Below are 17,244 nucleotides of genomic sequence, written 5' to 3'. Positions count from 1 at the left end.
AAACTTCATGTTTAACACAAGAACTCGAGTCAAAATCAACTGGAAGATTTGCCTTCGCCTTTGGTTGAGCCAAACGTGTCTGTCACCTTTTATAGGTAGATGACTTTCTGAAAACTGTGGGCACCTGTCATATTTGGAACATCCAGGTGTTTACCTCTGAGGCAGTAGGAGGGCTCATTATGTAAACACTCTGGTAAACTCTTCTGTCAAGGGAGGATCACTTCTGCCTTGAGAATAGTCGTAATATTTTTATGAAATCATATTTTTAATATGTTGGCTTAAGTCAAGCCATGTTTCTGTACAATACTAGAGTAAACGAGGATGGGGAAAGAAGATGATAAATCAGAGCGATCCCAGCTCCACAACACTGTAATGAAGTAGGAAGCTTAGCGTTCATCTGTGAAAGCACACCAAGAGCAGGGGTATTGGTCAGGCAGGCTTTGCCCGCGCTGTGCCCCGACGGGGCAGCTACATCTATAAAATGATCATTTTAAACACCGTGGTCTATTTACTTACTATCAGCAACAAAGAAAAAAAAAGAGAAGAAAACAACATGCTCAGCTGAAGCCCAGGCAGAAACAACAGTTGCTCGGATGAGCAGGGACCGCTGTGTGGTAGCTGCTCACAGCTGCGTGGATACACTTCCATCGGCTGATGCAGCCTGTGAACTTTGAATACATCTTGTTTGTAAAGTGCCTTAAACAGTGTCCTTGGATGTGAGCGGTGGTGGCTTAACTGTTCACCACTGCGTCAGAGAAGACAGGTGTGCAGATATCAGGTATTTTTAAGAGCTTTCAAATCTTTCATCAAGTTAGTACTTCTTAAGAACCATTAACACAAAACTGTTATCAGATTTCTTTTGAATAAATGAAAGCTCATTTAAGTGTTTTCCCTTCTCCTGGATTATAGGCCAAGCTGTTAAGCCATCTTCACATAAACTTACTGTACTCTTGAAACTAAGGAATTCTACCATTTTATTTTTTTGTGTAGATATAAAGAAATTGACCATAGCATTCTTTGTATAAAAGCAATTCTTGATCCATCCTAAGACTGGGAAGAGTCATAGAGATGACACAAAATTTGTTTTTAATTCAGTGATGACATTTTCTTATAATTTAAAAATAAGAATGGCTGTGGGCACATTTTTAAACTTCCTGGAAGGTCTCTAATACACATGTAGGGGAAAAAAGAAGTTTGTATAAATTTAAAAATACTTCAAATAAAGGAATAAATTCATTTTCTTAACAAAAAAAAATCAAGCCCCCACCCAGGTGTCCTGTAACATCTGTAAGGTCATGTGACCCTTCCACCCTGCAGAAGTCCAGTTAGAGTAGAGATCTCTTCCGAGAAGGGAGCGTGAGGTGAGAAATTGGGCACACCTTTGCAATAAGAACTTACGTCTTAGTGGCAGTGAATTTGTTTACTAGGAGAAAATGAGTTTTGTTGACAGAAACCTGGTTTTAGCTTAGTGTACCGTATGTCTGGTATCAGCCTAGTGCGCTGGAAGGTCATGGCTGTACTTTGTATGTCTCGTTATTGCCCGTTAGAACTGCTGTTAGTGCTTTGTGTGTGCGTGACACTGTGTGCTGCTGTGTGAACATTCATTTGTGCCTCAGAGATTGTGGAGCCCAACTTGCTGTTTTGATTCTAACCCTCAATATGGTGAGAGTGTCATTGTGTAATATGAGACTTGTTGCTTTTCTGTCCTTCCAGATGGAAGAAGATAAGGGTTCAGTCAGCTCAGCATATGAATTTGCTGAAAGCAAGCACAGAGGGGAGGACAGTAGGCACCTGCTAGCTGAGGCTTGCAGCCAGCAGGACATTTCTTGCGTGCACTAGGTAGTACCGCGCTGGACCTTCCGGGGACTCATCCGCTAAGTTCTCATGCTGGGGGCATGCGTGGGAGAACAGACCTGACGTTGCCATTTTTACTTGACTAATCCCTTCACTGTTTGTTTCCCATGTGTTGTTTTGGTTTAACTGTTTTCCTTTTTTGTGATCTTCACATTTTTTGTATGTCCCATCCCTGAAGATTTTGTTAATCTGCGCTTCGCCTCATATTCCAACCTAGCAAAGTGTTCTCACAATCTGTTGTCTTATTTTCAGGAAATTATTATTCCTTTTCATGTCTGCTTTTGAAAATATGTCTCACTATTTCTATTTCTGTTATTTCTGAGATCAGTTTTTCCTCCAAGTTGTAGTTACGTATCATTTTACATTTCTCAGTGTAGCTAGGCAGTGACTTACTGACCTCAGTCCACCTCTTGAGTTGAACGATCTGGTGAACGAGTGTTTGGAATTGGTACTGAGCAATTTTCTGTTGACTGATAGTCAACAAACTCTCAGTTCTTACTTTTTACAAAAGTTCATAGTTATATCTTTGTTACAAAAAAGTATGAGTCCATGAGTGCTTGATTCATTCCCGTCTTGAGGGATAAACCTAACAGCTGCTTACACCTAAGTGGGATAGGCCAAACATCCTGATCAGTAGTAACTGTAGAGGATAAAAATCCCTACCACTGTCATACTTGACTGTTTACCATTTTACATATTGTAATTACTGGTCAAAAAGTTGCTCTTGTCACATCTGGGATAAACCCTTGTAAGTGATGAAACTTTAAACAAAGCTAATTGAAGGTTACAAATCATTTTACTCTACCATAAACCAGACCATTGAACAATCATTCGAAGAATGTGAATTATTCTGTAAGACATATTTTTAAAATTAGATTCCTTTAGTGAATCGCCCTAAACAGAGAATGTTGAAGATTAATCAACACCCAGTTACTATTATTAATGAAAAATTCTGAATTTTCATTTTGTTTCGGGGTGCTTCATATGATTATCTTTACAACATACTTGTATTTTGCTTAAATACATAGGGAAAGATTTTTAGTTGTAGTTTTTGCTTTTGTTTATTTTAAATACACCCTGATTGGGCTGCAAGGAAAACTCCGGTGGAGAGTTTGCTGGGTAAAGGCCAGGATTTAGACTATGGCCTGGCTAATCCTCAAACCAAATGGTCCGCCTGGGATGTGGCTGTATAAAAGTTATGAAATTATGTTCTCTGTGATGAAAGTTCCCTGGTGATTCTAGTTCAAGTGGATATTTCATAAGACGTGGATCTGGTGCTGCTTTGCTTTTAGCATATCCATTAAAACATAGATACTATTGGGAACTGGGTTCTTAGAATGCTCCTGTTAAATAATGAGGCCCTGTTTAGATTCCTCCTACCTAGGATAAGTGAGCTTTCTCCCTTACACCCTGTGACGTTGCCCCTCTTCCTGGAAACAAGCCCAAGAGCCCTCAAGCCATAAACACGATTTTAGTAAAACTGCCTGGGTCACTTACCCTCCCCTGCAGTGTTTTGTGTTTATCACCAAATCGTAATTCATTGAATGAAATCTTGACTATTTTCCTCTCAGAAACTTCTGCCTCTGGCACATATTTTGAGATAAAAATCACTTAAAAAAATGTTGTTGGGTGAAGTCAAGTTGATTTTGACTGATAGCAACCCATGTGACAGAGTAGAGCTGCCCCATAGGGTTTTCTGTAGGGTCTCTATGAGTCAGAGTCGACTTGATGGCAGTGGGCTTGGTTTTTTGGTTTAATCTTATGGGAGCAGATCTCCAGGTCTTTCTCCCACAGCTCCCCTGGGTGAGTTCAAAGTGCCCCTTTCAGTTAGCAGTCAAGCATTTAACAGTTGTGCCACCAGGGCTCCTTATTAAAAAATAAGTGGTCCATAATGTCCTTCTTCTAGTTTTTCTGCTTTAGAGTGGCAGTTGTATATCTAATCAAAGTTTGGTCAGCCTTGCCAAAGCAGGCTAAGCCCTAAACACTGCCCTGGGTTAGGCTTCTTCCCTACTGCTTCCTTTTGTTGGTAGCGGCCGCCCAGGCCTCTGTTCTGCCGTCGTTCCTTGTCTCTGCCTTTTTGGACCCTGCTTTTCCAGCTGTCACTTGCCCTGTAGGGATGGCAGCGGGGAGCTGGGACTCCAGACCTTTCTCATCCTGCCTTCAGGTGCTTAAACCCTAGACCTGCCCCCGGCAGCCAGAATCCACACAAAACATTGTCAATCAACCGCCAGTCAGCTCCCTCTCCTGTAAGAGGTACTCACACCACTGCCCACTTAGCTCTTAAAGCAGTGAGCTGCAAAGGAACAGAAAACCATCAAAGACTTATTCAGGTGTTTGCCACTGAAAGCAATAGATTTTCAAATGAGGAAATTTCTGTAAGCAAATAGCTCCTCACCTGATAAGCATGACTTTTTACAAAACTCGTGTTATTTTCAAATCTTTGCTGATTTATTGAGCAACTTTTTCATCTGGAGGTTGAAATAAAATGAAGAATATTGACAAGAGTGAGGCAGTTTACCAGTTAATTAAAACTTTGGTCAGTTAAGTTACTTCTTGGTGCCACCAGGTAGGGTCTCACTCTTATTACTGTACGTCATTTTCGTTTCTAGTATTTATAAAGCCATTGCTGTCGAGTCGATTCTGACTCATAGCGACCCTGTAGGACAGGGTAGAACTGACCCCATAGGGTTTCCAAGGCTGAAATCTGCAGATCACCAGGTCTTTTCTCCTGTGGAGCCACTGGTAGATTAGAACCCCTGACCTTTTGGTTAGCAGCCAAGCCCTAAACCACTGTGCCACCAGGGCTGCCTTCTCGTATTTATAAGTAGTAGTTTTCTGTTGTTAAAAAAAGTAATAATCCCCTTCTTTCTCTGAATGAAATGAGGTCTGAATGCTTCACCAGCTCCCACTGCCTTGTTATCCTGCAGCTATGGCTCCATGTACTCTGGCCAGGCGCCCGGTTCCAAATATGAGATAAAGATGTGTGTATGGAAGGTGGTTAAAGTGTGTAGGTTTGCTGGAGAACAGTATATTCTATAGACAGCTTTCCAGAAACACAGCTCACCAGCGTTTCCAAAGCAGCTGGGTTTTCTTCTCTATTGGGAAAAATGGAAATGTATTTTGCTTAGTTTAAGAGGTGATCTGAAGAGGTCAATTCTTTATGATACTTTTGATGGTTTTCTAGATGTTCCCTCTCTTTTGTGTTGACCATATTTTAATACCTATTCTTCGATTTTTAAGGAGCCCTGATGGCGCAGTGGGTAAGATCTCAGCTGCTCACCAAAAGGTCAGCAGTTTGAATCCACCGGCCGCTCCTTGGAAACCCGATGGGGCAGTTCTGCTCTGTCCTGGAGGGTCGCTGTGAGTCAGAATCGACTCAACGGCAACAAGTTTGGAGTTTCTGTTTTAGATTTTAAAGTAAAAAGTGATGAATGCGAAGCGAGAGGATTCCCTGAGGTCAGATTTAGCTGTAAGCAGTGTTTTTGCACATGTTTGGACCCTCAGAGGCGTCCGACCTTTCAGGTGTTGTCTTCAGTGGATTGCCGTCCAGTGTTGAGCACCAACTGTGGGCAGAGCACATGTTGTTAAACTAAGGTACTAGACAAGATGCTTGCTCTCTCGAGCTTCTGGACTAGTTAGCGGTCTGTAAACTAAGGGAGGTGAAGGACCAGTTTGTTTTTAACTTCCAGTCCATCACAGATCAATGCTTGTGTAAAATGTCATAAAAATTACTTGAAAAATGAAATTTAAAAGACATAAAATAAGCCCCAATTTTTACATTATTCGATTCAGCAGTTATAAAAGTATTCTGTCAACTTGCCATAGACATTTCTTACAGACCAGAAATAGTTATCCTCTTGTGGACAGTCACAGCGTGCTTACAGGCCAACTCCGAGCCACGGCTCCGGTCTGTTTGCAAAGGGACGGTAGGGACTACTTGTCGCTTCCGCTGAGGCTGAATCACGCTTGAGTACGCACCGTATTTCTCTGCCCTCACAAATTCATTTACTCGCTCTCTTCTTTCAGCCTGGAAGGCCCTTTCTCCCCCATCTCCAGCGCTGGAATCCCACTCATCCTTCAAGATGTATTTCAGATGCCGTCTTTCTCATCAAGTCCTTCATGCCCCACCAGTACCACCACCAGCAGCTAGCTGGTCTTGAGCTTTTCTTGCTCTTTCCTGGTATTTGGCCTCCTACCATAATTGTAAGGAGGCAGTGGAGTGGCATGGTAGAGAGCTTTGGGCGCTGGAATCAAACCAAGGCCCAAGTCCCAGCTGGGTGACCTTGAACAAAGTCTTTACCTCTCTATTTTCTTATCTGTTAAATGGGATGGTTATGCTGCCTATTCCAAAGGATTGTTCGAAATTTTAAATAAGGCAAACATGAGACAGTCGTTTTTCGTGAGTAGTGACTGGCACATACATAGTAAACACTCTGTGAGTACAACTGCTGTTATTATTTGTACCCTTTCTTTACCCTTGCCTCCCTAGATTAAGAGCAGAACTGCTATCCCTTCTAGGAACCAGCGAGTGCCTTGTTCAGTAAATATGAGTTGAATTAAATGTAAGTGTTTGTGCCATTGAGGTGCTGCAAACAGTGAAATAGAATCCAGAGAGAAAGACATGACTCATAGTTAGGAACGTGAGGAAGGTTTCATGGAGATGATGGGTCTAAGCTGGACCTTGGTAGGATCAGCGTTCTGACCCAAATTGCTGACGGTCCTTGACCTGTGACCACAGGCAGAGAGTACTGCCTGGACGGCTGGGGTGTAGACTGCTGGGGACTGTTGGAATGTAGGCAGGAAAGGCAGGCTGAGGTCAGATTATAAAGGGCCTCAGAGGTCTCCTTGAGGTTGGACTTCATCCTGTGAGTGCGTGGGAGCTCCAGAGTCCTGCAGAGCGATTTTGAGGTTGGGAGATACTGGAGCCAGGGGCCCAGGGAGGAAGCTGGGAAACGGATGGAATCCTGCCACCTGTCCAGCATTTCCCACACTCGTCCAGTAGTACGGTTCCTTCTGCTGATCAGCGTTTCTGATCTCACTAGCCCCCAACCCCCAGGCTGACCGTGCATCCTGACTTCATGACGGTCCTTTATTCAGAAAGTCTTTCCAGAGCTAGTGGTTAGAAACTGGTGTTGCCCAAACTTAATTGACCGCAGAACCTTTTTTTTTTTGTTTTCTCATGAAATGTCTGTAAACATCTCGCAAAACACAGTTTAGGAAACAGTGCCCTAACAGCCCTAAACCAAGGGTGTTGTAACGGAAGAACAAGTCAAGTCTGGCTGATTCTCAGTGCTCAGCAGACCCTGGGACATTGGTGCGGTCAGGCAGTTGGCAAACGGAACCATGTTCTGCCTCGCACCGCTTGGTCTTGGCAGGCTCACTGTGGCCTGGGCTTCTGCAGGACCTCACCAGCTGCTGTGGTTGAGAATGCCAGGTTATTGCCATCCCGCCACATCTGTCTCCTGTGTGCACTGTGAGCGTCTCCACAGATGTCCTCTGCCACCATGTCTGCACTTCCACGTGGTGATTCCCAACCCTTGTGGAACTGGAGCACGTTAACGCACTTATGTTTCTGTTCTCCGTCCTCTACGCCTTGCAGAGATTTGTCATGCAGTGTGTTATATACATAAAGGCAAGAATCAAAAGAAGTTTGTTTCACATAACAGCCCTTGAGAAGTTTTGGAGCACCCTTGGCTCTGGCGAAACCAGGGTTGGGATTCACTGATGCGTGTGGTCATACCATTTCCCCTCGTTCTAACATGATTAAAATTATTAGTAGTATGGAATTAAATTATCTTTCTGAGTTATTTGTGCATAAATTGATTTAAATCTTGTATACTTCCAGAAAGTGATTCAATTTGAAATCTTAATAGTACTACTTATGTGCACATTTAATAAATTTTAATCCACGTACCACCAGTTAATTTTTTAAAAGTAAGATGAGCCGATTACGGCTGTGGTCGGCACTCTAATAGTTGTTTAACAATTTAAAGTCAGTGGTATTCTTTTCAAAGATAATTACGGCATGGGCGAACGCAGAGTGCTCAGAGCCTAGACTAGTCAACACTGTGCATGTGTTTGCCACGACTCTCGTGGTTATTGCTGTTGTTATTATTATCATGGAAGACTGGGGTCAGCTCCTGCCTGGCTGTTCCTTGCCAGTCTTCAAAACAGTTCCCACTCCACGTTTCTCAATTGCTAGGCATTTTAAATTGAAGTTGTACAAGCATTTCACCCAAACCAAAACTTAAGGAAAAATTAGAGCTCATTAAGTTCCTGAGTGGTTGGTATAAATCATTTTTGACCATAATAAATTTGATATTAAAATATAAATATAATGTGATATTAACAGCCTAAATCTTTGCAAATTTAAATAGTATCCAGGTACTTATTTTTATATAATTATTTTACTAGACCTCTAGTTTAGGACATAGTGCGTTTCAAGTATTTTTTATATGATTACTCTATTAAAGCCTTCTGTAAATTTCCATACTATAGAGAAACATCTATATACTTATATTCATTGCTTTTGGTTTTAAAGTGGTGGTTGTAGTGTTTTTTAAATGCGTTTTGGAAGTCCAAATCTGTAAATACTAATATTTTCTGCTTTGTCTCCTCCAGCTTACTGAAACAAATTCAGGCATCAAGTGCTTGGACTCCGTGTGCTGTTTCTCAGGAGGGGAAGCAGCGTGCACATCTGTTGGAAGAATGCTGGAGCGAGTAACAGGGAGATGTGGCCCAGCCCCTGTCAGCAGGTGTGAAACTCTCCCAGTAAACTGGAGCGGGCTGAACCTCACAAGCCAGCAGCTGGTTTACCGCGTGGAGCAGGAAGTGTCCTGCCTGTTAGCACTCTGCTATGGTAGAGTTCACGCCTGGCTTTGGGGTGGGGGGCTCTTTCACTCTCAAAGGAAGAGAAAGCACCTTTGAAGAGACTTTTCATCTAAGGGACAGAAAGTTGTGTGTTACAGTCTTTCTGCATTGTGATGGATAGGAGTGTGTATATGGCACTCTTTCTCAGTATACCTGTACTCCTGTTTTCTTTCTTGCAGGGTTTCTTTTGTTTGTTTTTTGCTTTTTGTCTTTACAAAATAATGTACGCACACTAGTGAAGTCAGAAAGCTCTGCTTGTCTTATTCTTCTCGTCTGCTTTGTACTCAGTCATCCAAGGCGCTGAGGTTTTTGTGAACGCAGAAGGCTGGGTTGGGGCTCTCCTCGCCGCCTTTTTCTCTGTAATGAGGTTTTGAGATGAGTCATGATTTTTAAGTTTCTCCCACTTGGTAGTTACAGTCTATTTAAAAGCTTATCATTTATAACAGGCCCTTTAAATTGTGGATTAGAAGACTGAGCATTTTTGCTGCCTCCCAAATCTGCTTCTTGAATTAGATTTGTCACAGGGCTTGCTTTCCTGGATGATAACAAAAATACCATCTAAAAATAGACTGTCATTTAAGATTTATTCAAAACTGAAACGGATTCATTTCTTCATACATTTCCCCAAGAGGCATGTCATCATTTAGGGGCTATTTGGGGGTAGAAATTACTTTTTCTACACTTTGGTGTTCTTTATGTGAATGATATCATAGTCCCGAAATCCAGGCAGCAGTCCACGGGGTGCATGAATGGGCTACAGCTGGGCAGGGATAGACATCGAGTCCCTCTGTCCCCGGTGTGCCACATGAATAGTATCATTTTCGACTTGCAAATGGCTGAGAAAGGGTTAGGAAGTACTCCAGGAGCAGAGGACAAGAGATGGAGGAGGTGCCGCTCTTATCCATTGATAGAAGAATTGTTAACATTTGTTTAGTTTGGCGTTTTGAAAAATGATGTCTATGATATCATTCATGTATCGTAAAATCCAGATAACTGTCATGGCAAACTTGTCAGTTCTCACTTTACCTTTAGCTGTGGCTGTGTCTTTCTGGTACAGTTGCATTAATAAATAGCATTGCTATGTTAATAGAATATATATGGTACCACTCCCCATTTATTCTGATTTGATTATAACATGATCAGACTGTTTCCATAGTTCTGCAATATCGTTTTATAGTAATTTTATTCCACATCTAGGATTACTATGAGCAATTAAACTTATTGGGACTTTGTTATTACTTACACAGTTGTGTTATAAAATACGTTATAAGAAAGCAGCTCAGTTGTATTCACAGGGCAAGGAGTTTCCCAAAGGAAGTTCCAGAAGGATTTAATTTATAGTGTAATTCTGCCTATTAACATAGCTTCACTGCGCAGAGCCGAGGCTGAGTTAGAATAAGACACTATTCTAAAACTTCTACAGAATTTTTTAAATTTCTGCTTCAACAAAAAGTTGTCTTCAGTGACAGTATACATCTTAATGTTAAAAAAGAAAAACTAGAATTTTGGATGAGCCAAGATTTTTCTGTTTTATACATATTTTCATTTTCTTGGTATTAATTATTTAGGTACTATGGCCCATTATTCTTCACGGAGCCCTTTTTGTGCCGCACTGCCCGTTCTGCAGCTGACCCAGGGTTTATTGGATTTATTTGGGCATGTTTTCTTGAATGTGGCTATTACCATCAGTACTTCTTTTCACTTAAAATTGTACCATATTTTTTTACTTTCCAAAAAAGTTCAACTTAGTTATTATTATCATATTTGACAGACTCTAAATACCTTTCCAGTTTTGTCCAACATCTCAGGTTATATTATTGGTTACTATTGTCTCCCTTTGTTTTCTCTGTTGAATGATCTAAAAAATCTTTTCAGATTTTTTTTTTTTTCAAGTGAATAAAATCAAAACAATATGCAGAACTACTGGTGCTTCCCAAAGGGCTCTATGAAAATTGCCATAGATCCGTTAACATTATACTTAAACTTCGAAAGTCATTTCGATATGGAGAGTCTTGTTTTTGTTTTTTATGTATAATTGTATTAGTAAAACGTATTTGGCAATTCCATATTAATTTTGGAGCAGCCTCTATACTACATTTCTATTTTATGTCTAATTTAAAAGAGAGGGCAAGGCTGAGACCTCCAGTCCACAAGGTAGAAGCCCTTGGGTATTTGTTCCATTTACATATTAAACATGACAGGTAATGGGGGTCATTTGAGAAAGACAACTAGTGCTTTTATGTCCCAGATCTCTCTGCTGGTTAAACTTTTACCATCCAGGCACAGAAAGCCTACTTACATCTGATTATTTGATGTTGTCAAAGGAGTATGCCATATTGCAGAGAGAGCATCGTGGTGCTGTATGAACAGGGTGCCATGTTGTACCCTAAAGAACCGAACTTTAACGATAAATGATTTTCTGTATGTATTTTACTGACATGACTTTATCCTAATCAAAACTGTCTTTTAAGTAAAAATGGGTTAATAGTTAATATGTAGTTCAGGTGTTTGTTTAATGTTCTGTTAAATATGATATTTAACATATGAATGCACACATGTGCTTTGAAAAGATTAAAAATGAAGGGAAAGCTGTACCTAATGAGATTCTTCTATTTCAACAATGGTTGGAAAAGAGGGAAAATATAAAATATTGGCAGTTTGGGATTGGAAACTTGATTCCAGATAACTGAGGTGTTGATACATACTACATTTGGTTGTGTGTATCTGAGTATACTTCACCCCATAAATGCCTACCATATTTTTATGCAAATAAGGTATGAATTCTACATTTGTCAACTGCTCCCTCCTCCTGCGAGGTATTTTTGTAAGCACTGCTATGCCCATTTTTTGTTTTTACATGTTGCTGTTTTTTTTTTTAAAAAAAAAAAAAAATTTTTCATAGCACTTAAGAAAAATAGCTGTTGTGGGTGGTGGAGCCCCTGGCAGACAAACGTAGAAGCATGCGTTATTTGTGTAAAAACATGGTGCTCTTTAAGAAGTGTTCGTATTCTTAGTTCGCCCATTTATCTGACACACACTGAGTGCCTGTTATGTACCAGGCACGGTCCTAGGTGCTCGAGAGACAGTGGTGAGCCAGAGATAATGTCCAGGCTTTTCTGGAAACAAGTGAAACTAGAGAACCAGTGGACCACTGCTGTGGTTGCTGATTGTTTGTCCGCCTGTTGGCCGACTTCCTAGAATTTCTAGAGTCTAAACTTCATTGTGGCTGTGCTCACTTAATGACTGGTTTAAACTTGAACTTCATACAAACCAAGAGTCTCTGGGAATCAGCAGCTGTATGAATGATGAAGGTGAGGCTATTTTAAGCACGGTCTCTTCCTTTAACATTCAGGGAAGGTGAGAGTCCTGGCAAAAGTGAGGTACCATGTATTTACTAGATGCTTTCGTCTCAGCAGAGAAGCCTCCTCTGCCTGGGTGATCCTAATGGTCCTTGAGATAGTTAGTGTAGTTTAAGCACAGCAGGTTATTTTTGACCTTGGGTTGATTTAGCTTGAATTAGTACAGCTACAAAGAAAGTACTGCATAATGAATTGCTTATGGGCCTTGTCATTCAGCCAGTAGTTGACTTTTCCAAATCAGTAGAGGGCCATTTGTTGAGAACCCTAGTGACCCGAGAGGTGTCTTCGGTACCTATCCAATAAGCCATTTGCTGTGTTCAAGCTAATTATGCTAAAATCTTTAGAGTAGAATTTATAGTGAAAAGAATTAACCAATAATATGAACATATTACTATCTTCATTCTAACGCTTTTGGTAAGTGGGATTTTTTTGTTTCTGTAATGTCAAAATAGAGTTGCTTTTCCGTGAAACTGAATGTACGTAACTCTTCATAACATACTTATTTCGTGTTGAATTGTTAAAATTTTAGGAGCGTCTCATGCTTTGCTACCTGTAGAAATTGTTTTAATGTTAATGAATGTCTGGATTTTGGCTAATATTTTTATATAATGACTAGAGTATTATTTTTCTCAAGTTTTGTATAATATAAATAGAATGGGCATTAAATGCTCGTATGAAGAACTTCACTTTGGCATTTAAAATGAATCAGCGATTATTTTAAAACTCAAATTACATTTTGGCCCTAAGTTTTAGAGTGAATTTTTTTCTCAATGAAAACAGGTCCTGGTGAGCCAAACTTTTCTCTTCTTGTTACTTTAGATCTTGGAGTGGATCGGAGCCTTTCTGTACCAACGACAGGAGCTTTCTGACTCTCTCCACAATGGACTCGTCTACTTGTTAAAGGGCCAGTAGCGCTTTGTGGGAGACATTTCACCTCCTTTCCTAAAATTCAGTGTGATGAACCTTTCAGGGGCCATGCTGGCTCCGCAATATTTCTTCCCGAAGTCTCTGGAGAGTTCATGCCCAGTCAGAGTTGCAATGGCAAACGAAGCATTAACATGAGCTGCTCAGGCTGCCCTGGATTTGAATCTGAACATGTTAAAATTTGTCAGAAAGGAGACATTTTCCACGTCTGTCTGGACTGTCCCTCTTGCTTTGGGACTCCTAATGGCATTTCGGAGCCCTGGTGGCACAGTGGTTAAGAACTTGACTGCTCACCAAAAAGTCGGCAGTCCGATTCCACCAGCTGCTCCTTGGAAACCCTATGGGGCAGTTCTACCCTGTCCTCTGGGGTCACTATGAGTCGGAATCGACTCAACAGCAACGGGTTTTTTTTTTTTTTTTAAGGCATTTCAGCCCATTGCTGAGGCCACTGTGTTTAATATCAAAGTAGTAAAGGGAGAAAACTAACTCCCAGTTCTGTGTATTTTTTAGCTCAGTTACTGACTCTTCTATTTAAATCTGCTTCTGTAAATTATGCTGAAAAGTTTGCCTTGAAAACTCTATTTTTTTATTAGAGTTCTATTTGAAGCTTTTCCTGGGAAAAGTTGATGTGAATAGTGAGGAATTTTGGTCCCTCCATGACCCATGTTGTTAATTCACAGAGCACCTGAGGGGAATGCATTTCCATCCATCACTTACTGCAGTGTGGGTGGAAAACAGACCAGTTCCAGCCTTCTCTGAGTGCACTGTAATACAGCCAGTAAAGTTAGCCATGCAAAGGCGAAGGTGCCTGCTATCTTATATATAAATCAGGAATCAGATCCATTCACCAAATTTCAAACTGATGTTTACTAATAATATTTTTGTGGCAGAATATGAAGAACCTACAGTGGGTAAATTAGATACCATTAGCATATTATTAATTTAATATGTTCATTGAATTTTCTGCATGCTTTAATCTGGTTAATATATTTAAATTTGCTTTTTTTTCCCCCTTTCTTATTTATCCTGAAGGCTCTGTTTATGGTACTTTATGATGATGTTGTAAAGTTCAAATATATCAATAAAAACAAGTTTGGACAGTATTTAAATAATATTATAAATACTTTTAATTATACAAATCAAAATATTGTTGGGTAATTAAATCAATAAAAGAGAAGAGCCTCTTTCTGTGGCCAATCAAGAATTGCTCTTGCCTTTTTTGTAAGCTAGGATTTCAGATAAAAAGCCTATTATTTTTAAGTCATTGTATGTTTTCTGAGTTACAGCAGACTACCACAGTAAAGTGAAATCTACCCACTGTCCCATTATAAGGTATGTTTTCAGGTGTGGCTGTACAGTGTAAATGAGCGAAGTCTAAAATGCTGAATGTTTATGGGGCAATCGCAGCAATAATTGAAAATGCTGAGAATGATTCATCAGGTCCGTGTGACTGTAATTAACTCATTGCACTTTCAATACTTAATTTCTATCCTGAATTTATCATGTAAATTCAGCGTTGTCACTTGTTTTGATGAAAAGTAAAGTTGGTTTAAAAACTTGGAAATGAGTACTGGATTAAGAACTAGCACCCAGCTCTTAGCATGTAATGATTACATTTAAAATTGTATGAAAATGGTCAAATGATGTTTTGCCAAAGTTCTCACTTGAGAATATAATCACTTCTCTTTGGGTGATGACCGCACAGACTCTGCCCCTTCCTGCTCGGTGACTGTTAGCTCTCTGGGATGGACTGGTGGGAAACAATGGTAGGATTAAGACTATGCCTTTGTTCCCTAGTAAACTGTTCCCTTGCTAATACAACTTTCTGTCTGTTTCAATGATACAAGAATATTAGGTTATAAGTTTCAGCCTAAATATTAATTTTCATAAATAGTCATTCTTTAACTTAGATGCTCCGGTACTGTATTTAGGAAGATACTGTTTTTCTGGAAATAAAGCAACAATACATGGTCCACACTGTGTCACTCACCAATCCATGTGCCAGAAGATGAAGCATTGCAGAAATATTTAACAGACTAATTTGGCGGAGGGTAGTACAGAGTTTGCTTTTTCTTCGAATGTCTTATACAATGTACATAAAACAAAACAACCTTCAGTAGCCTGCATTACAGCTACCTTGCAGTGTTTCTTTGCCATCAGATAACTGAGGTCCGACACCAAGAAGGACCACAAAGCCATCAAGCCGTCTGTGACCCACGGCGGCACTCTGAGCAAGCCCAGAGGTCAGCTGGCCCGCACGGCACCTCGCGTGTGGTTTACAATCTCGATGTCCCTTCAGAAGACCTTTCTATCAAAAAAAGGTCAGTGGCATCATCCTACTCTGTTGTTCAAAACCTGTTTTATTTAAAGGAAGATTATCTTGTATTTGTAAGAAAAGGGTTCTCTTTTTTAATTTCTTTAAGAAGGTAACATAATTCAGCCTACAGGTATTGAAGTTTTCTAGCGCTGACATTCATACTATACAACGATTGCTACATAACCAGTAAGCACAGAAAAGTTTCCCCTTTGCATATTACTGAAAAGTTCTTTGCAAAATATGATGTTCATAATTGACCTACTATTTGGAAACCCTATGGGGCAGTCCTACTCTGTCCTGTAGGTTGCTGTGAGTTGGAATCGACTCGACAGCAAGGGGCGGGTTCTTATCTGCCAGAACCGAGTAAGATGCTGAACGGGCTTGTGCTAGCGCTGGTTACCGAGTGGCCTCAGATCGGTGGGCCTCAGCTCGCTTGCCGGCACCCAGTAGGAAGGCTGCAGCCGTGCAGATAGTGGCAAGCACTGAGTCAGTGTCCACACCTGCCCATCAGCTGCTCTAGGTGACCCAGCACATGGAGGCTCACCCTCGGAGGAGCCTGACAGAGGGCTGGGGGGACTGCAGCTCCCAAGGCTTGCTTTGGGATTGAAGGACAAAAGGGGCGATTGACAGTCCGAATTTCTCTAACTGCCCTCGTCCTGGACTCTCACTGTATACAAAGCTTCCCAGTCCTGACCCAAGCCCTCGTGCTACTTTGGAGCCTCGAACAGGGGCAAGTCGCCCTGTGAAAAGGTACCTGTACTCGGCCCTATTATCCGCACCAGGGCTAGGGCCACTGCTGCTACCTAGGGTTGTGAAATCGGACCTGTCTGCTAAGCTTGCGACTCCTGCTGATAGGCAGAAGTCGAGGCCGCTGAACAATTTACAGTTACTAGGTGAAAGTGTTTTAAATCTTCTCCTCTGAAGAGCTCTTGGCATTGAGGGAAAAGGGAGACTCTTCCATGTTTGTGTTTTTCCTGTAAACATCAGTAGGGGGCCTGGTACAAGCAGGTATTAATAACACTGTCACACCAAAGAGTCATAGAAAGCATATTTTACTCATTCTGGTCCCTCTTAATAGGCATTTTCATTTCTATCTTGAAATGAGTCGTTTATTTTCATAAAAATAAAACAAGTGTGTTTTACGTGAGATAACTTGAATGATATTCCTACAAAAAATAGCTCATCACTAGTGATATGTCTATAATCCTGGTGATTGTTAGATTTCTATGAGGAATTAGCTAGCAATATCGTGGCAATACTTAGTTTAAGGTGTTGGACCTCCGACACTGTGGCCGTCTGATGTAACCCTTTAAACTTCTCTGCATTGCCAGTACACACAGTGTACTCACTGTGCACATCTTGGTAGTTTATGAAATTATATTTATCGAATAAACGGTTTCCTATAAAATCAAGTGTTCTTCCATAATTTAAGCATTTTAAGCCTCCCTCTGCTCATCACAACCAGCACTGCCAGCCTTGCTTCCAGTTAAATTTTGCTGTGTTTACCCCCATTCCAGCAGAGGAACGTCTTCATGCCTTTCGCTGACTGCAGTTTTTAAAAATCCAGACGGTCTCTGATTATCCAGGTTTTATAGATCTTCAGCACAGCCCCTGAAAAAGGGGACGGATAGAAATGCACCCGCTGTAAAGACGGGCATACTTCAGCCAGAAATCGCCACCTTCGTGAAAGGCCAGCCAGGAGTACTTACGGGTCTGGTTAATGTCTTGGTCCATAAAGGACATGTGCTTTTTGAAAATACTTATTCCGACCTCCTAATGACATCGAATCGTTTTTCCTAAAGTGTCCTCAGTTGCCGGTTAGAACACACATCATTGTTTATCTACATTTATCAAAAGAAGGTGAGCCGCTGTCTGTGCCCGAGCGTTAGAATTGGAAAGGATGACAGCGCCTGATTGACA

General features: G+C 40.9%; 1 protein-coding gene across 2 annotated transcripts in view; it reads left to right on the top strand.

Annotated features, from left to right (window-relative positions):
* ATP11B (ATPase phospholipid transporting 11B (putative)) overlaps nt 1–14,110 on the top strand; it is an 81,147-nt gene extending 67,037 nt beyond the window's left edge. For both annotated transcript variants that reach the window (XM_023736828.1, XM_012557259.2), the window contains 2 exons: nt 8,476–8,609; nt 12,903–14,110. In XM_023736828.1, coding sequence (XP_023592596.1) covers nt 8,476–8,609; nt 12,903–12,984 — 216 coding nt within the window. In that variant the 3' untranslated portion in view covers nt 12,985–14,110. The remainder of the gene's footprint in view (nt 1–8,475; nt 8,610–12,902) is intronic.
* Nucleotides 14,111–17,244: the final 3,134 nt, after the last annotated feature.

This window comes from Trichechus manatus, unplaced genomic scaffold, assembly GCF_000243295.1.
Source record: "Trichechus manatus latirostris isolate Lorelei unplaced genomic scaffold, TriManLat1.0 scaffold00092, whole genome shotgun sequence".
NCBI lineage: Eukaryota > Metazoa > Chordata > Mammalia > Sirenia > Trichechidae > Trichechus > Trichechus manatus.
This window is presented reverse-complemented; position numbering and strand designations above follow the sequence as displayed.